Source organism: Mastigoproctus giganteus, chromosome 12 (assembly GCF_048544385.1).
Source record: "Mastigoproctus giganteus isolate SK-2022 chromosome 12, ASM4854438v1, whole genome shotgun sequence".
Taxonomy (NCBI): Eukaryota; Metazoa; Arthropoda; class Arachnida; order Uropygi; family Thelyphonidae; genus Mastigoproctus; species Mastigoproctus giganteus.
The window spans coordinates 32,073,476-32,094,985 of record NC_143586.1 but is presented as its reverse complement, the minus strand read 5'-3'; the positions used below and the strand labels follow the sequence as shown (position 1 = coordinate 32,094,985).

Here is a 21,510-nt window from a genome sequence, read left to right as displayed (position 1 = left end):
TGGACTGTACAATATTTTAGGTCTGAAACGAGCAGATCATGTAAATTGAGAATAGTAAAAGTGACATTGGTAGAGAGAGCAATAACATCAAAATATGGTGAACATCGTTGTTGAGGTTAGACAAACATTAGTACCAGCAACTAAAAAGTCTAAGTCTAACTGATGGCTAGCTCCTTACAGGTCAATCTGGTTGAACTGCCAGTTCTTTTGTTTAACAATTGCTGTGGTCTGTATTGTGCAAGGATTGGAACAACTTTCAAAACAAAGGTACAGTATGGTGGATTCTTAATGTGGATGCTAACCTATCAATAGCATTATTTTATGGAATGCCTCTTTGTTGTTGAAGGGATGTGATGAAATAATAATAGCCCAAGCAACCATATTTGGCTTTTGTTATAATAATATAAAAAACTGAAGTTACCTAGACGGAATTTCATAATTAGTTTCTTATTCATTGTATATGCAGAAAACTTTATCCTTTTTAACTGATCAGAGGAAAAAAATAAATGTTCAAATATCACTCATTCATGTTGGACAGATGACTTGTGTGATCGAGACCCACTAATATTCAAAAAAATCGGACAAATACTAACTTATTGTGATTTTCTTTTGTAGAGAATCTGTGTCCTCATTTTGAATTTAAACCAAATAAAAATAGAATAATACTTAGGATATTAATTTTTTCCAGGAATAACTGCATCCAGGTAAGATGTAATCAGAATAGATGGAAACAGTATTAAAAGACCTGTTTAAAGATGGATGAACCTTGCAACAGAACAAAGGAATAAAAGCAAGCTTTGACCCTAAATCCATACATGGTGAATAACTAGAAGTATAGTGCAACATAATTATCCCTGATTTAAATTCAAAATGAGGACAAAGATTCTCTACAAGAGAAAATCATAATAAGTTAGCATTTGTCGATTTTACGAATATTAGCGGGTCTTGATCACACAAGTTATCTGTCCAACATGTCTAGTATAAAGTTTCAAGACAACAGGATGCAACCTATATTCACTTACAATAAAACAAGTTAGTCAATGTGGATCCTTTATATAACCCACAATTGGTTTGATTGAATAACGAGATTTGTAATTTAATTACTCCATATAAGTATGGTATTAACTGTGTTCTGAATTCCAGTGTTTACAGTGAACTTATAATAAACACATATTTAGTGTCCTGTAAAACTTAGTATAAGGTTTTACAGGACACTAAGTTTTTGCTGATAATTTGTTTTACTCAAAATAACCTCTGTCAACCTTTTTTTTTTTTTTTTTTTTTTTACGATACTGTTTCACAATTGATAAGGACATTATCATTTCACACAGCTACATCAAGTACACCAACCAGGACAGTTTTAGTGGGGATACATGGATATGGAACAATGCACACAGAGAGGTAATGAGGAACAGCTGCCCTCAATGATAATTTCCATTTCTTTGGAGAGGTCTGGGTTCAATTCCCACTGATAACAGGAGGAATTTCTAAAGTCCTCTTCTATCAAGGCTATAGTTGGTTAGATCTCAGGTAGGGGAAGTAAGGTTCCCCCAGAGTTATTCCGGGTTTATCAGGCTGCACAATGTGTAAATCAACGAACGAATACATGCTCCTCTAGACAAATACACCATACAGATATGAGCAACATGCTCCCAGTGCCCAAATGGGCCCTCATTGAGAAATTGTGGTTACAATCACCTTCTTACCATAAAGTGTGGAAAAGGTCTAGATTCGAATCCTGTCAAAATGGAAGGCATTCTTATGGCCTTTTTTTCCCATTGTGGCCAAGTTAGACTGTTTTGTAGAAATAACAGATAAACGGACAAAACAACATACTCAATAACAGAAACGATATGCTGTGAATTTCAGCTTGGGAAATCCTAACATGGAAGGGGGGAAGGAAATGTCCCAATGATGAACTTTCTCAGCAGTGATGTAACTCATTGCACTCTCTCCTGACTTTTTTCTAATATTTTCTTTTTTCATACTTTCTTTGTATGTTTATATTTTTTTGTTTTACGATACTTTAATTGAGACATACAGTAAGCCTTTGTTCTTTACAATATTTGTAACGAACAAAGAACTTTCGTGTTTCAATTGGCATCTGCTAAAAAAATATTAATATACTGTTAATTATGAACAGCATATCAGTATTTACTGATATAGAGTCCATAATTTATCCAACAATATTTTTATTGTTGGATAATCCATACAGTACTGCCATTCATGCTACAATGCTCCAATTTGTAAAGCAGTTTTTGTCTAACAGTATCAAAGCTTTCCTGAAATCCAATTATATGGCATCAAAATTATTTTTTGCAACCAGTTCCTTTGTTATAATAAAGCCCACAGCAGATTAGTATTAGCAATTGAACTGATGCAAGACAGAAGATATAAACAGCATCAGCCAAAAAAATACATAAAACACTTCCCATTTCACTTATCCATTCCCTCCAATAGTTTGTCTAGTTCTTACTTGAATTTATTTAAGCTACTAACTTCTGCATCAACAGATGGAAGTTTGTTTCAGCAATAAACCACTCGCTGGCAAAAGGTAAACTTCTGCACACATATTCTGCAATTGCCCTTGCTCAATTTGAATTTATGTCCCCCCCTCATGTGCACAGTCTCAGCAAGAGGAAGAATCCCATCAGCATTGAGCTTGCTCAATCCATTCAAGACATTACACTTCAATCAGATCACCTTGCAGGGGCCAAGCCTGCAGAAGCTGAAATTTGCAGAACTGAAACCTTCCTTGGTAAGAGCACCCCTTTGTGCCCCCCAATTTTACTGCCCTTTTCTGTACTCGTTCCAGCAGCTCTACATCCTTCCTAAAACGAGGCCTCCAGACCCGTATGCAGTACTCAAGGTGTGGTAAGACCATTGCCTTATACAACTGGATAATCACCTCCTTATCTCTGCTAGCAAAATTCCTATATATCATTGACAAGACCCCATGAGCTGCTCTAGCATCTGCTAGCAGCCTGTCTGCACTGCTAAGAAAACTTCATATCTGATTGCAGAATTACCCCCAGGTCTTTTTCATTTTTGACTACTCTGAGTGTAGTACCACACAGTTGGTACGTTACTCTGGGATTACTGTTACCCTTATGCAGTACTTTGCATTTGTCAATGTTAAACTTCAGTTGCAATTTTTTAGCCCATCGGCCTAACTTTTCTAGATAATGTTGCAGTAGCATACTATTATTACTGCCATTAACCACCCTGCCAACTTTTGTATCATCTGCAAACTTGGACATTAAGCCTGATATACCTTCATCAATATCTTTGATAAATATAGAAAACAACTATCAGCCAAACACGGAACCCTAGGGAACTCCACTAATAACATCAGTCCATGAAGAGCAGTGTTCATTTATTACCACACTCTATCTTTCTTCTACCACTCAACCATCCCTATATCCACAGCAGCAACTTACCTTCATGCTACAATGCTCCAATTTGTACAGCAGTTTTTATGTCCAACAGTGTCAAAGCTTTCCTGAAATCCAATTACATAGCATCAAAATTATTTTTTGCAACCAGTTCCTTTGTGAACACATCACAGTATCCAATCAAATTGGTCACACAAGATTTCACCTTAAAAACCCATGCTATATCTAAAGAATAACTGCGCTGTTGTCTAACTGATCCTGCATTACTTCTTTAACCAGTACCTATATTATTTTGCCTGGTATAGAAGTTAAACTGAGAGGTTTATAATTACTCGTATCACCTTTAATGAACTGGGGATACATTTATACATTTCCAGTCCATGGAAATCTTCCCTGAATCTAACGATGCTCTCATAATTATGGCTAAGGGTTTGCTTATTTGCTTTGCTGCTTCCCTTAATGTAATCGGATAGATCCCATACATCCCAGGTGCCTTTCTTATGTTTACATAAGAAAAGAAGTTTTTGCTGGGCTTTTTTTTTGCATCCTTTGCCAAAGATTATTATTATTATTAGCCATATGGTACAAGGAAGCCTGAGGCTTATGCTGCACCAGCCAAAAAAAAAAAAAAAAATTCCCGAGTTACCCCATGTGTGAGAGAGAGAGAGAGAGAGAGAGAGAGAGAGAGAAGTAGAAGGCATCACCAAGAAAGAGAAGAATGATGATATCCAGCTCAGGACCCTGGGTTTGCCAAGCCCATACTCACCAGATGTGAGCCCCCGGGGTAAATTTCTCATAATCTGCCTTTGCTTTCCTAACCTCCTTTGTGACTTGAATAGACTAGTTTATATCTACCATAAGCTTCTGTGTCACCTGATAATTTAACGCATAATAAAACGCATCTCATGCATTTTTCTTCTCTCCCATGAGTCTCATTAGTTCATCTGACATCCATTTAAGCCTTAAACAGTATTTCTTAGTTGGTATGAACAGCCTAGTATCTTCTATGATTAATTCTTTGAATGCTTCCCATTTAGAATTGGCTGATGGTAACAGCACCAATTGATCATAGAATTCAAAAACTGTCTGAGCATTCACCTTTACAAAAGTAAAAACCTTCCCTTTACCCTTGATAGGAGTTACATCTTTAAGTAAATCCCACACCGATACACCATGTTCACTACCACTTAGTGGTTCTTTTATCTGCAGATTGTTAATACATGAATGATTATTCATGCATTGAGAATCTGGAGATAATCAGATCAAGAGTATTACTCCCTCTGGTTGTCTCTCCAACATGCTGCTGTAGAAAACAGTCATCAATAAATCCAAAAAAAATCTTACTAGTGTGCAAGTGACCAACCATAAGTTCCATTCAATATCTGGAAAATTAAAGTCTCCCATTATAAAACATTCTGATTTACTGGCCCTCTCTATTTCTCTGTTCAGTTATTTGTTGTATTAGGTTTATAACACACTCCTCTCATTTTTGCTTTTCCAGTGCTTACATCACACCAAACTAACTCAACATTATACTGGGAACCCATGTCAACTGGATGCATTGCCTAAGATTTTATGTTTCCTTCTTATGTTTCCTTAGCTGTCTTAGCTAACAGCATAATCTCCCCCCTTCCTATCCTGTTTGTCCTTTCTCTACACATTGTACTTCCGATATTCAAATTTTGTCTCCCTTATATCTGAATGACACCACATCTCTGATACCCCAACAATGTCTGCATTATCTTAGCATCTTAGCATTGGTGTACATGCAAGTATACATGCAGCTGTTCTTACTCTTAGTTACCCTAACACAGCCCATGTATTTACTTGTTCCATGATGACTACCAGCAGTCCTTGATATCTCTGGCACCTTGCTTTTCAGGCTTCTGCACATTCCATTAGAAGCAGTGCAAGAATCACTTTCACCTCCCTGGAGATATTGTTAATCTATTAGTCTCTGTACCCTCCTCTCAAGTTAGCAGTTTTCCGGCCCATGTAACATTGCCTCGATAGCATCAGCAAATATTCTTGCACCCTTTCTATTTAAGTTTATTAAATTAAGGCTTCCCTGCAGAAGCGGTCTCTCCTGTCAAAAAGCACAGACCATGCTGAGTAAAATTCTATCCCATGAGTCTTGCACAATTTATTCAGGGCCGGATTGATTGAGAAGGCTCTCATCGCATACCCCCTCCTATTGTGTTAAATTTAACCCTAACTCGTGACTTTTTTTCAACATTGCCCTGTAATTGTTAAGATGATAATTCAGCCAGAAGGTTGTGGAAGAGGGTGAGCAGTGATTGTGAGAGAGAGAGAGAGCATATCCATAATTGTCATTAATTAATGCAGCAAGAGGACCCAAAATTGTTCCTCAGGTGTGGGATTGAATCCAAAAATACCTGGCTAGTCCCAAGTTCAGTACACTTGTTTATTTATATCAATATAAAGAAGTTTAGTGATTATAATTAATGGGACCCTCACTTTACTTCCTTCGAGGGCATCAACCCTGTTCTTCAAGCCCTCATATACACCAATTTAAATGCTGAATTTGCATTTAATCTCTTTACATGCTTTTCAATGAAAACACAAAGACATCCCCTTTGGCCATATCATATCCTAAATAGTGCACTATATAAAGCTCTGTTAGTAAGAGAACTACTAATTTCTTTGTGATTTTTAATTTGCTGCTCTAGTCTGAGGTATGACTTCAAACCAAAATTTAATTAAAAATTAAGACAAAATTAAGAGCTATCAGCATAACAACACTACACTCATATTTTGCTAAAAATCTTAGTTGTATTTTTATAAATGTGCACTTTACAGATTTAATAAAAACACTTCTTATATTAATTATACTCCTATGGAATTACACAGGAGAATACTATACATCATTTTTACCATTCTTATATCAATACAATGAACAAATGGCAGTTGACTTCTTTCCCATTTTGACTTTAGTTTATTAAGAAATTTCAAAGGCCAAGTAAGAAACAAAAACCAAAAAGAGCTACCAGCATAATAACACTACACTATTCTCATATTTTGTGATGGGAGTACATATGCTATTGTTACATTACAAAATCTTAGTTATATTTTTATAAATGTGCAGTTTATAGACTTAATAAAAACACTTCTTATATTAATTATACTCCTATGGAATTGCACAGGAGAATACTATATCATTTTTACCATTCTTATATAAATACAATGAACAAATGGCAGCTGACTTCTTTCCCACTTCAACTTTAGTTAATTAAGAAATTTCAAAGCCAAGTAAGAAACAAAAACCTACCATATAAGATAAATACAAATAACTGAATGATTAAATTTAAACAAATACATAAAAAATCAATAATTTTTAAGAAATACAACAAAAGGCTACTTAAAAGCTTTCTTCTTTGCTCTCTTCCTTGCTCATGCATGTATAGATTCACTTAGGATTAGCTTTTTTGACAGCTGCTTTGAGCTGGATGTAGGATATAAGTTCAAAAGTTTATTTGGATTTTAAAAAAGAAATCTGGCTTGGTCCTGCAAACAGATTAATGTATAAGCTGGATCATATAAGGATCATGGGTAAGATTCTTAGATGGAACACAGAATGGCAGCAGTGTAGGAGGCAGAGAGTTTCAATTAATGGTTACTCTTCAGATTGTGCTAATGATAGAATTGAGATTCCACTACCACTCCAAGGAACAGTACTGGAACCACTGAAAAAGGAATGACAATGACAAAGGAATTGAGGTCATGACATCAAAATTATGCAGATGTCAAGGTGGCAGGGGTCTTTAATGAAAAGTGCCAAGCAACATTCCTTCAGGGTGACTTCAATAAGCTTCAAGGGTGGTCAGAAAATGGCAACTGTGTTTAACGCAGCAAAATGCAAGGTCTTACACTTGGAGATAGCAACCTAAAAATAACTTATACACTTGTGGGGTTGAATTAAAAAGAGTGGTGTTTTTGGGGGTTGTGATACAGATGGACATGAACTTCTCAAAGCAAAGTGGACAGGAGACAAGGAGGGACCATGGTGTCTTACCAATGACCTATCACACATTTGCTTATAACGATTTGCTTATACAATGCCACTGTATAAGGCAACTATAAGACTGCACTCAGAATACTGTGTTCAAGTATGGTGACTGCGCCTAAAAAAAAAAAAGACTGTGCTCCTTGAAAGGATCCAAATACAGTCAACCTGCCTATTTGAATTGGCAAAAGTATGCTATATTGGGAAAGACCTTGAATATGTGGTCTACAGAGCTTGGTAACCAGTCACCTTAGAGGGTCTATAATGCTTTGAGAAGGAACAGTATAATGAATGAACATTATAACAGAAAGTAAAATGTTCAAGATTATAATGATACTTTGTCTAGGGGCCTTAAATTGAAATTACAGAGTAAAAGGTTTAGAGGGAAACATAAGTGGCTTATTTTTATTTCATTTTATTTATTCATTTAATTTAATTTTTTTTTTTTTTTTTTTTGGCTGGTGCAGCAAAAATTGGCAAAGTTTTTGCACCATATGTCTAATACTAATTGGATGCCTTTAAAATCGACAAAAATGCATGCAGCATACATCTGATTCACTGCTTCTGATAATAAGTGATAGCTGTCACTAAAATGCATTATCTATTTTCATCAGTGGACCTTCCTATGTCATTATTATGATCCACCTTTATGTTAGGTTTTTCCAGTGTGGAAACAAATTAATGTAAAAAAATAATAATAATAATTAACCTATTTTTAACAAGAAAAAAGAATCAACAATTTTTTCTAATTTATGTCTTATAAGAAAGTGTTAAAAATTCAACCATGTGTTGCATCTTCGCTTCTATCTACAATGTTATACCATGCTGCATTCTATTGGATCAGTCATGGATACAACTGATTTAAATGGATGTGTTTCAAGCAGCTACTTTAAATGACTACAAAGTAATTATTGTCCACAAGAACAGAACAAAAATAAATAAAAAACAGATCAGTGATCTTACTCTTTTTTTTTGACTAAATGAAATTATGCTTTGACTTGGAAAGAGGTTTGGACTGGGTTACAGAAAGTATTCTTTTAGCCAAGGAGTTGCTTTTTAAGTCAGTTGTTAGTCAGAGAGTTGGAATAAGTTGCCTCCATGAATAGTTGGGGCTGACAACTTAGAAAAATTAAAAGGTCAGCTGGATAAATGCCTAGAAACAATGGCTGGCAATGGAGTGAGAGACAATACTTGCACTGCTTGTGACAAGAAGTTCTAAAAAGTATTTATTTGAATGAAAGCTAAAATGTTTGAAGGTAGTGAATCTGCAATCAAACAGTGGAATCAATGAAAAGACAAAGTGTGAATTACTAGCCCAAAACTAATAGAGTCCATTTTAAGTCCAGATATTGACTTGAAATTGTGAGTTTTCACTTGCACACCTAACAAGACCTTCGTGGATTTATTGGATGACTGTTTTCTACAGCAGAATGTTACAGAGGCAACCACAAGAAGTAATACCCTTTATCTGATTATCAGCAGTGATTATTTGTGCATTAAGAATCTGCAGTTAAAAGAAACACTAGGTTGCAGTGATTAGTGTAGGATTTACTTAAAGGTGTAACTACCATCAAGGGCAAAGGGAAAGTGTTTTTGCTTTCATAAAGGGATGACTGCAGTGGTCTCAGAGTTTCTCAATTCTATACAGTGGGACCAACTGATGATGATGATTACCATCAGCAAATTCTAAATGGGAAGCAGTCAAGAAATTAATCATAGAAGCTACTAGGTTTTTCAAACCAACTAACAAAAACTGTTCAAAGTTTAAGACTAAATGGATGTCAGATGAACTAATGAGCCTCATTGATGACAAGAAAAATACATGGGATGCATATAAGTTATCAGGCAACACAGAAGCCTATGGTAGATATAAACTAGTCTGTAATCAAATCAAAAATGACGTTAGGTAAGCAAAGGCAGATTACAAGAAATCTTTGGCAAAGGATGCAAAGACTTATTTACTTATGTAAACACTAGAAGGATGGGGATGAATCAAATTGGTCTACTTGATACTAATGGTTCTACTGTTGATGATCCTGATCAGGTTGCAGACAAACTAAATGAGTAGTAGTAGTAGTGGCATGTGATGCAAGAAAGCAAATGTATGAGCTTATGCAGCATCAGCCAAAAAAAAAAAAAAAAAAATCACACCATTCCCTCCAAATGCCTGTCCAGTTCCTCCTTAAATTTATTCAACCTATCAACTTCCACAACGACAGATGGAAGTTTGTTCCAGCAATTAACCACCCGCTGGCTAAAGGCAAATTTCCGCACATCTATTCTACATCTGTCTTTTCTTAATTTGAATTTATGCCGCCTTAGGTTCGTAATCTGAACAAGTGGAAGGATCCCATCAGAATTCAGCGTGCTCAACCCATTCAAGGCCTTATATACCTCAATCAGATCACCACGCAGGTGCCTAGTCTCCAGCCACTGCAATTTGCAGAACTTAAGCCTCTCTTGGTAAGAGGATCCCTTCATTCTCCTCACCAATCTTGTTGCCCTTCTCTGTACACGCTCAAGTAAATCTACATCCTTCCTAAAATGAGGATTCCAGACCTGTACGTAGTACTCAAGGCGTGGCCTAACCATTCCCTCATACAGAGGGATAATCACCTCCTTTTCCCTGCTAGCAAAATTCCTATATATCATTGACAAAACCCCATGACCTGCCCTGGCAGCCTGTCTACATTGCTCAGAGAACTTCATATCTGACTGCACAATTACTCCCAGGTCTTTTTCATTTTCTACCACCTTAAGTGTAGTACCACACAGTTGGTACGTTTCTCTGGGGTTACTTCTACCCATATGCAGTATTTTGCATTTGTCAAGGTTAAACTTCAGTTGCCACTTCTTAGCCCATCTGCCCAAATTATCTAGATCCTGTTGCAGTAGCACACTGCCATTACTGTCATTAACAACCCTGCCAACTTTGTATCATCTGCAAACTTCGACATTAAGCCTGATATACCTTCATCAATATCATTGATAAATATACAAAACAACAGTGGACCTAACACCGAACCCTGTGGGACTCCACTAATAACATTAGTCCAAGAAGAGCAGCACCCATTGATTACCACCCTCTGTCTTCTCCCACTTAACCATCCTTTTATCCATTGTAGCAACTTACCCTTAATACCATTCTGCTCCAATTTGTACAATAGTCTTCCATGCGCAACAGTGTCAAAAGCTTTCCTGAAATCCAAATATATGATATCAAAATTATTTTTTGCATCCAGTTCCTTTGTAACCACATCATAATATCCTATCAAATTTGTCAGACAAGACTTTCCCTTAACAAACCCATGCTGTGTCTGAATTATTGCTGCAGTCTTGTCTAGATGATCCTGCAATGCATCTTTAACCAGCGACTCCATTATTTTACCCGGAACAGAAGTTAAACTAACTGGTCTATAATTACTCGTGTCACCCTTCAATCCCGCTTCGTGAATTGGTGATACATTTGCACATCTCCAGTCAGTGGGAACCTCCCCTGAGTCCAAGGACGCTCTCATAATTATGGCTAAGGGTTTGCTTAGTTGCTTTGCCGCCTCCTCTAATATAACTGGATAGATCCCATCCACCACAGGTGCTTTTCTTATGTTTAACTTCAACAATTTCTCTTCCACTTTGCTCTCAGTTATTACAAGATCATTAAGCACCCTGCTACAATTTGATAACCTTCTGCCATTTTCAAACCTTAATAACTCCTCATGTGTGAATGTAGATGCAAAATACTCATTCAGTTTGTTTGCTATCTGAGCAGGATCATCAACAATCGAACCATCGATGTCAAGTGGACCAATCAGATTCATCCCCTTCCTTTTAGAGTTTATATAAGTAAAGAAATCCTTGCTGTTTTTCTTAGCATCTTTTGCCAAGGATTTCTCGTAATCTGCCTTCGCCTGCCGAACCTCCTTTGTGACCTGATTACAGATTAACTTATATCTGCCATACGCTTCTGAGTCGCTTGATAATTTATATGCATCCCATGCATTTTTCTTCACTGTTACGAGTCTCATTAGTTCATTTGACAACCATTTAGGCCTAAACCTTGAACAATATTTCTTAATAGGTATGAAACTTTTAGTAGCTTCCACGATTAATTCCTTGAATGCTTCCCATTTAGAATTTACTGTTGGTAACATCGTCAGTTGATCCCACTGTACAGAATTTAAAAACTGTCGGAGACCACTGTACTCGCCTTTACGGAAGCAAAAACCCTTTCCTTTACCCCTGATGGTAATGAAATCTTTAAGTAAATCCCACGTCAGTACACTGTGATCACTGCCACCTAGTGGTTCTTTTATCTGCAAATTCCTAATACACGAATGATCACTGCTGATAACCAGATCAAGAGTATTACTTTCTCTGGTTGCCTCTCGAACATGCTGCTGCAGAAAACAATCATCCAATAAATCCACAAAAGTCTGACTAGTGTGTGAGTGCCCAATCCACAAGTTCCAGTCAATATCTGGGAAGTTAAAATCCCCCATTATAAGACATTCCGATTTACTAGCCCACTCTATTTCTCTGTACAATTGTTCATTGTACTCATTCGAGTCATTAGGCCTATAACACACTCCTACTCTAATTTTTGCTTTCGCAGTGCTTATGTCACACCAAACTGACTCAACAGTGCACTGTTCATCTATATCAACTGGATGCACTTCTACATTTTGCATCTACATTCACACATGAATTCTTTAGAGAAATGGAGGCCAGAAGTTTATCAAACTCTAAGAAGCTCCTTCTTTGATTTTGTAATAACTGGGAGGAAAGTGGAAGAGAAATCACTGAAGTTAAGCATAAGAAAGGCACCTGGGGCAGATGGGATCTATCCAATCATAGTAAGGAAGGCAGCAAAGGAGGTAAGCAAACCCTTGGCCATAATTATGAGAACATCCTTGGATTCAGGGGAGGTGCCCATGGTCTGCATGAAGATGTACAAATGTATCCCCAGTTCACAAAGGATAGCACAAGTAATTTAACCTGCTAGTTTAACTTCTATACCAGGAAAAATAATGCAGTCATTGGTTAAAGAATCAAATAGACATGAAGGCAGTTATACTTCAGACACAGCACGGGTTTGTTAAGGGGAAATCTTGTCTGACCAATCTAACTGCATATTACAATGTGGTCACAAAGGAATTTGATGCAAAAAATTATTTTGATATCATATACTTGGAATTCAGGAAAGCTTTTGATACTGTTGCACATAAAAAGACTGCTCCAATGTACAAATTGGAGCAGTGTGACATTAACAGTAAGTTGCTGCTATGGATAAAGGTATGGCTGAGTGACAGAAGACAGATGGTGGTAATAGATGGACACTGCTCTTTCTGGACTAATGTTATTAGTGGAGTCCCCCAGGTTTCCGTATTGAGCCCACTGTTGTTTTCTTATCAACATTTATTTGTTATCAATATTTATATTTATCAATGATATTGATGAAGGCATATCAGACTTGATATGCCTTTATTCCTTCATGTCCAAGTTTGCAGATGATACAGAGGGTGGCAGGGTGGTTAATGACAGTATGCTACTCAACAGGACCTAGAAAAGTTAGAAAAGTTGAGAAATGGCAACTGAAATTTAACATTGACAAATGCAAAGTACTGTATATAGGTAGAAGTAACCACAGAGTAATATACCAACTATGTGGTACTACACTCAGAAGTGGAAAATGAAAAAAGATCTGGGGTTAATTGTGCAGTCAGATATGAAATTCTCTGAGCAGTACAGATAGGCTGCCACGACAGCTCATTGGGCAATGGTCAGACCAGTGGATCTCGAGTACTGTACAGGTTTGGAGGCCTCATTTTAGGAAGGATGTAGAGCTGCTGGAATAAATATCCATCTGTTGTAGAAGTTGATACCTTAAATAAATTCAAGGTAAAAGTAGACAATCTATTGGATGGAATGGATAGGTGAAATGGAACATGTATTGAGGGTTTTTTTTTGGTTGATGTTGCATAAGCTTTGTTTATTGCATCATTTGCCACTGCTTGTGCTAATGCTAATATTGGATAATATGATTAAATTTAAACTCTTATTCATAAAGCTGCTATAATCACAGAATTCTGCACCTGTCTCATCTGTATGAAGGCACTATAAAATGGAACACATAATTCACAGAAATACTTGTGCACAAACATTCTGCAACTCAACCATGCTGTATTGCTCTGAAAATATCATATGACTGGATTCCTGCTGGGACATGGAAATACCATTAAAAACAGTCCATGTGCTTAGTTTGCTGAGCAACTATACCCAGCAAAATTACATTATTACATTACAGTTCATTGTACTTGTGTGTATTGGTGAATAATACTGCTTTATAGCAGATAGTACTTGTGTATTATCCTCTCACCACTGTAAGTCACAAGTAAGTCTAATATAACCTAACCAGTATATACTGATATATATTTATTTATAATTTGTTTAATTATTATTATTTATGTTTTAATGGTGATGAAGGTTCTAGAGTGGTGGCATCGTAACTACTGAGAGGAGGATAATAGACAAATACATTGTGGATTGTAGCAGAATACCAAGTAATTACAATATTTTATAATTATATACCAACTTCATCTAATTTAAAAAACAGCAACTGAACAAAGCTGCAACTTAACAACAATCTATCTGCCAGTTATATATATATATATTACTATTATTATCAGCCATGTGGTGCAAGGAAGCCTGAGACTTATGCTGCACCAGCCAAAAAAAAATCCTGAGTTCCCCTGAGTGAGAGAGAGAGAGAGAGAGAGAAAGGAATCACCAAGAAGAACAATGATGATATCCAGCTCAGGACCCTGGGTGTGCCAAGCCCATACTCACCAGATGTGAGCCTATTTAATTAATATTTAATTAATCTATTCAATTAATACTATTTAATTATTAATACTTATTAAGTATTAACATTAAATATATTAAAATATATTAAATAGTAATATATATATATATACATACAGTAAAATCCCATTACAGAACTTTAAAAGAGAGTTTTAGAAGGATTAAGTTAACACCAATGACTCCAAAAAGCACTATAATTGGTCTCTCCTCTTTGCAGGTTATCCTTTCATCAAAATTTTGGTAGACAACATTGACTTCTTTAGCTTTCCTTTGGTAGCATTGATGAAGCAATGGATTCTACATAAACTGAAAACCTGCAACCTACATGCTTAGCACCTTCAAGAATCTTTCTGTGCATGCTAATAAAAAGATTTGATTTTTTTTTTAAATTTCATTAAATTAAACACTTTTTCTTGAATATTTTTTTATGAAAGCTATAATACTTAGTACTGTGCATGGATTGAAGGCTAAGAAGACAGAAGATACAAACTGACATTAGACGACTTTCTGTGGATTGTAATATTTTAGGGATACATGCAAAGAAAGACTGTTCAAGAAATCAGATCTTTATGGGATAAATTAGTCAAACAGCAAAGATGCTGACTGGTGCAACCAAGTTCAGACTGGTTCAGAAGAGAATGAGGGAATCATAGATGAAATTATCTACAGAAAAGGTATGCAGCAGAAATTACTCTGACTACTCTCTTTTGAAAGAAGTCCAGAAGATTCAGTGAGGTTTTGCAGGCACCACCCCAGATGTTGAACAATATTCCATGATAGAATGGATTTGAGATAGATTTATACAGAATGAGTAGCTGCTCAGAAAAAGCCAAAGCCAAAACCATGAGTGAAAACAAAAACCCAGTTTTCTTGATACAGAGGAAATAATGTTGTGTTTAAGTCAGGAGATTACAAGTCAAGGTAATCCCTAAATGGAGATATGCAATCTTGTCTAGAAATCTGAGTATCTTGGAAGAGAAGCAGCAGATTCACTTCTGCAAAAAACAAGATAGGACTGAGTTTTAGAAGGATTAACCAAGTTTTCTTTGTCCCATTGGAGGATTACCTGGAGCATTTAAAGAACTAGTGGTAGATATTCAAGATTGAAGCTGTTTGTACAGGGCATGACTTCTCAGATTTGACAGGGGAAGGTAGTGTGCTTTCATCAACAAAATTATGGACAGCAATTTCAGTAAGTGAAAGAAGGTAAGAGGAAAAGAGTGAAAGAAAGAGCTGAACCTTAGGCAATGCTGGCATTAATGGAGAAGTTAGAAGATGGAAGACATCTATCATCATAAGCAGTCAGAGAGAAAACTACATGCCCAATTGCAAAAAACAGTTGGCAATCCATAAGATGGGAGACTACACTGGACTCCCGCTAGTCCGAACTAATTGGGACCGAGCCCTGTTCGGATTAGCAGAATTTCGGATTAGCCGAATAACGTACCCCAGATTTTAAAATGAATAAGGAGTGAGTGACGTTGATAGCTTGAAGTAATGCTTCAGGAAATCACAAGCTACCTTTGATGATTTTGATGATGATCATTAAATCAGCGAAGCCGAGAGCGCTTTTAAAAATATGAACATTAACAATCTTCCAGTTCATTACAAAAGTCAAAAAAAAGCTTGGATGAACGGACAGCTTTTCATTGAGTGGTTTCATAATCAATTTGTCTCAGCAGTGAAACGTTTCAGCAATGAAAATGATTTGCCACCTCGCGCCATTCTCCTCATAGACAATGCGCCATCCCACCCAGACGTTTCCGAGTTTACATCAGGGGATATAAAGGCAGCTTTCTTACCGCGTAATGTAACACCGTTATTACAGCCCATGGACCAGGGGGTGTTACAGTCTATCAAGCTTGCATACAGAAAGAAATATCTTAGGTCCTTGATAGAAGATAACACCAATTCACTTTCTTTACATGAGAAAATGAAACAAGTGAACTTAAAAGATGTTGTATATTGGGTTGCTGAGCTGTGGGAGAGTGTAACCGGTGGCAAAACATAGCATCTTCTAATCGATTTTCATCGTTACGTCAAAAGAAATTAACAGAGTTTGTTACTTCTGAAAAATGGCTTTTGTTCCTGTTTTGGTGTATAAGTATTGATCTGTAGTTTTAATAGGCCATGTCAAACACTGATTTATTAATTTTGTATTAGTACAGTACTACAATAAAATACAATTTTTTTGTGGAATTCTAAATGTCTTTGTACCATTAATACCATTTAAATTTAACGTATTTAACATATATTTTGCGAACTAAAAAATTTCCTCTCCGCTGACCGAAACGTGTTCGGATTAGGCGGACGTTCGGATTACCGGGGTTCGGATTAGCGGGAGTGCACTGTATTTAAGCCTTTTGCTAAACACAATTAAAAGTATTAACGTGAGAAATATGATAACATAATAATAATAATACAGGTAACCCTCATATAACATGGTAGTCAGGTTCCTATAAAATGTCATGTTGTGCGAAACTGTGTCATGCGGGGCTAAGAAAAAGTACAAAAAGGGGGGGGGGGGTTACGTTCCAAAAGTTAACAAAAATACACTATTTCAAGTTAGTTTTATGCTAACATAAAAATACACTATTTCAAGTTAGTTTTATGCTAACATAAAAATACACTATTTCATGTTAGTTTTGTTAACAAAATGTTAACAAGAATCTGTATTCAAAAGATAAGATTCTAATTGCTCGGCTAACTTTATGCCTTCCCGTATGCTTTTTAGTGTAAAATTTTGAAGTTTAGAATTTTCAACTCCGTTATCATCCTTTGAAATGATTTGGTTTTACCTCCGATGCCACTTTGCCAGCCTCTTTTTCTACCAGTAATTCTTGAACGTCTTCAGTAATCATATCTTTTTTAATTTTTTTAGGAGCATAGGCGACTAAGGCCATGTTACTCTGTGTGTATTGTTTATAAATTGATAAATGGGAAGATGCTGAGTTCTAAAGTGTGGCCTATCTATCTAACTTCAAAGCTTTGAGTTAAACATGAAATAAATGAATGTCACCTGCACTGGAATGATTTCTATAAAGTCACTGTACGATAAATGATTCATAGACTTTAGTCTCTATCATCCATTATCCAAAACTCCAGAGGAGGAGGGTTAATATCTGAATTTCACTTATATCACCTTTTTCTAAGGTTCCTCCTTGGAACCTAAGAAAAAGTGATATAAGTGGAAAAGCATTTGATCATGGGACCAGAAGGAAATGCAGCAAAAGTAGGATGATGTTATATGTGAGTACTATAATGGGAGTTTAGTGTATATAAACACTGAATAGCAAAAATCATTCATCACAAGCATTTGAATCCAATGCATTTGAAACTCTACAAGTCCTCTTTTTCTACCTCCATCTTGTTTTCGGATGAGGCCACCTTCACAAAAAGTGACATGTTCAGTTTTCACAGCACTCGTGACTGGAAGAAGACTCTCCACAGGTCATCACCCAATCATCTAGCATCAATTTATACAAGAGACTGGAATTTCACTAGCATCAAGGTTTTTTATTATATATTGGGTCAGGGTTAAATCCCAGATTAGAGACCTGCACAGGTCCAATGTGTTAATATGCATCCAAGCCACACCCAAACCCGATCCACACTGTTTATGCTTGCAAACAAATAAATAAATAAATAAAAAAATTTACATATTAAGAAAATTTGTCTTAATTTTTTTATATATTAATATTAATGCAATAAATCACTGGTACAATACTGATTGTTTTATTGTATATAATACGGTACACGAAAAAATGTATTCATAGTATAATACAGCATTTCCCAAACTGAAGTCCGCAAAGCGTTCAGATTATATTATCAAGTTATATAGTATGTTACAGTATCAAGTAGACTATAAAGCGTTTAGGGCGTAAGCCTCAAGCTATGGAAAAGTCTAGACTATGTATAAGTATAGTGCGAAAGCATCAATAATACATAGCCAAATCTGAATGAACAGAATATTAGCAAAGCGGCATCGTTCTAAGTTATATCTCATATTGTGAATACCTTCACAATGAGTTGCCATGATATTGCACTACATTGAATAAGTAATGCTTCACTTGAGGAGAAGACTAATGTTACTTATTCTCAGATGGATACCACCACCCAAATGGCACCATTTTGAAATATGGTATGGGATAAAGTTCTCGGTTATCCTCATACTATCCCTATTAGACTTAGAAAAGAGATAAAGATGTAGGAAGGTGATAGTAGGAGAGGTAGAGGAAGGAAATGCCGTAGAAGGAAGAAAGGGACAGTTGCTCCTTCAACTCACACTCAAAGCTCATACATTCCTCAAATAGGCAACGCTTCCCCAGTAGAGAAGACTGTTGTTACCTATTCTTGGAAACTCCGGACATCACAGGCTCCCCCTGGTGCCATTTCAGGGCTATTTTGTATGTGTGTGGGATAATAACGCAACTATCCACTTGTCCCTATTAGACTTAGAAAAGCAAAAATGTAGAGGGAAAGTAATAGTAGGAGTGGAAGAGGAAAGGAAACGGTGTAGAAGAATGAAAGGGACAGTAACTCCTTCAACTAACACCAATCAAAAACTCATAAACACCTTGAATGGGCAATGCTTCCCTAGTGGAGAAAGCTGTTGTTTACCTATTCTTGGAAATTCCGGACATCATCAGGCTCTCCCTGGTGCCGTTTCAGGGCTATTTATGTATGTATGTGAATATCTACTCGAATTTCCACTTGTCCCTATTAGACTTAGAAAAGCAAAAAGTAGAGGGAAAGTTATAGTAGGAGTGGAAGAGGAAAAGAAACGGTGTAGAAGAATGAAAGGGACAATAACTCCTTCAACTCACACCACTCAAAAACTCAAACTCCTCGAATAGGCAACGATTCCCCAGTGGAGAAGGCTGTTGTTACCTATTCTTGGAAACTCCGGACATCATCAGGCTTCCCCTGGTGCCGTTGCAGGGCTATTTGTGAATTTAATGTGAAAAAAACCCATTGGACCAAATCTATTAGACCAAACAAATGAATTATAAAATTCAGGGCTATTTGGCCCCTCTTCGGTGGGTGGGTAGGTACCCAAGTGATGCAATGATGGCAAAACAGTTAATTGAAGCATAACTCCACAATATGAGAGATGCCTGATGGTGTATAATGCATTTAGACAATAAAGCATTTAGGGCGTAACCCTCAAGCTACGGAAAAGTCTAGACTATGTATAAGTATAGTGAGAAAGCATCAATAATACATAGCCAAATCTGAAGGAACAGAATATTAGCAAAGCGGCATCGTTTTAAGTTATATCTCATATTGTGAATACCTTCACAACGAGTTGCCATGATATTGCACTACTTCGAATAAGTAACACTTCACCTGAGGAGAAGACTAATGTTATTTATTCTCAGATGGATACCACCACCCAGACGGCACTGTTTCAGGGCTATTTGGCCCTTCTTCGGTGGGTAGGTAGGTGCCCAAGTGATATCCATCTGAGAATAAGTAACATTAGTTACTTATTCTCAGATGGATATCACTCGGTTATCTTTTTGCTTTTCTAAGTCTAATAGGGATAACTGGATAGTCGAGTTATTATCCCACACAAATACAAAATAGGCCTGAAACGGTGCCGTCTGGGTGGTGGTATCTATCTGAGAATAAGTAACATTAATCTTCTCCTCAGGTGAAGCGTTACTTATTCGAAGTAGTGCAATATCATGGCAACTCGTTGTGAAGGTATTCACAATATGAGATATAACTTAAAACGATGCTGCTTTGCTTATATTCTGCTCATTCAGATTTGGCTATGTATTATTGATGCTTTCGCACTATACTTATACATAGTATCAAGTAGATTATTGTATCAAGTTATATATGTTGTGCGCGCGTGTGTGTGTGTGTGTATATATATATATATATGTGTGTGTATATATATATATATGTGTGTGTGTGTATATATATATATATGTGTGTGTGTGTGTATGGGTCCGCAGATCTCAGCAGTTTGGGAGCCGCTGATATAATATATAGGTAACATATTAAATTTTGAAATTATTGTGACTAATTACATTCAAAACTAAACCGCAACCAGCCCGCAAATTGCAAAATTAACCGAGACACAACTCGCACACCCCAAAATTACCCGAGATACTGGGATAGAGCCCAAATTCTCATATACAAATTCATAAGGGCGTAAGTAAACTAACCTACTTCTACTAGGAGTGATGATTGCAAATGAAGGAGGGGTGGGGGCTTAAAATGATATTTCCTAAAAGTTTGCAAAAATCAAATTATTCATATAATACTATAAAACATAGATAAATTAAAACCCTCCATAAAAAGCCAGTACGGAAAAGTGACAGTATGATGCTAATTAAATACCATTTATTTCCTCGCGACTCTCGTTCAGGACTTCTTTCGTAAAGTTGGAGAGCTGTCCAGTAAGAGTTGAAAAACTACCTCCAAGCCACGACATATTTCTTTTAATTATTATGATATTACTTACGGTGGATCCATTATGAATTTTAAATTTTACACCAAAACATCATCACCAAAACGCAACATGACCATATGCCAACCTGTCAACCTTTACACCACCTTAACGCTACCTGAACAATTTGTGGGTTTGTCTGTTCTACACATTATGTAAATAAATAATTTAGAATATACTGTATATATGTATATTATAAAATGTATACTGGCTAAAAATTAGATTTCTTTTTTTTTTTTTTTATCGTAGCGTGCATGTTGCAACATCTTATTGAAAACGAGAAAGAAATTTCGGTCAGCTTGGTTCTTTCCAATTTCTGTCTTTGTAACCAAGCCAATATACATATATGAGTCGTCAACACTATATACTGTTTGTAAATTTTTTGTCCTTTAGTGGTTCTTCTGTTTTGTTGGATGAAAAATCCACTTTCTTAAAAGGAAACCCTTACCAGACTAACTCGCCATGAAAAGAAAAAAAAATGTCAATAAAAATTTATTCCCGTCTCCACGGTGTTTTTCGACTTCGACTGGCGACGGAAAATCGAAACGACGCCATTTCTACAAGGTGTAAGGAAACAGCGACAATGTCCAATGTTCTACAAGTGAGATGATATGGTCACCCGTAAATGATTACACCTACCCATATATTTATTTTGTCTGTAAGTTGCGGGTGTTCTCTGGTCGATTTGCCTAGTTTTGCTGGACGAAAAAAACGCCAGTTTCTGTGGGGGCGGAAGCCTTGTTATCTACGCCAGAGACCGACTACCT

At 36.4% G+C, this 21,510-nt stretch overlaps 1 protein-coding gene across 1 annotated transcript in view; it reads right to left on the bottom strand.

The window, feature by feature from the left end:
- The window catches only part of LOC150076856 (uncharacterized), a 227,007-nt gene extending 206,177 nt beyond the window's left edge, over positions 1-20,830 (bottom strand). The window contains exon 1 of the mRNA XM_090385702.1: positions 20,635-20,830. Coding sequence (XP_090241828.1) covers positions 20,635-20,728 — 94 coding nt within the window. The 5' untranslated portion in view covers positions 20,729-20,830. The remainder of the gene's footprint in view (positions 1-20,634) is intronic.
- Between the last annotated feature and the right edge of the window lie 680 nt (positions 20,831-21,510).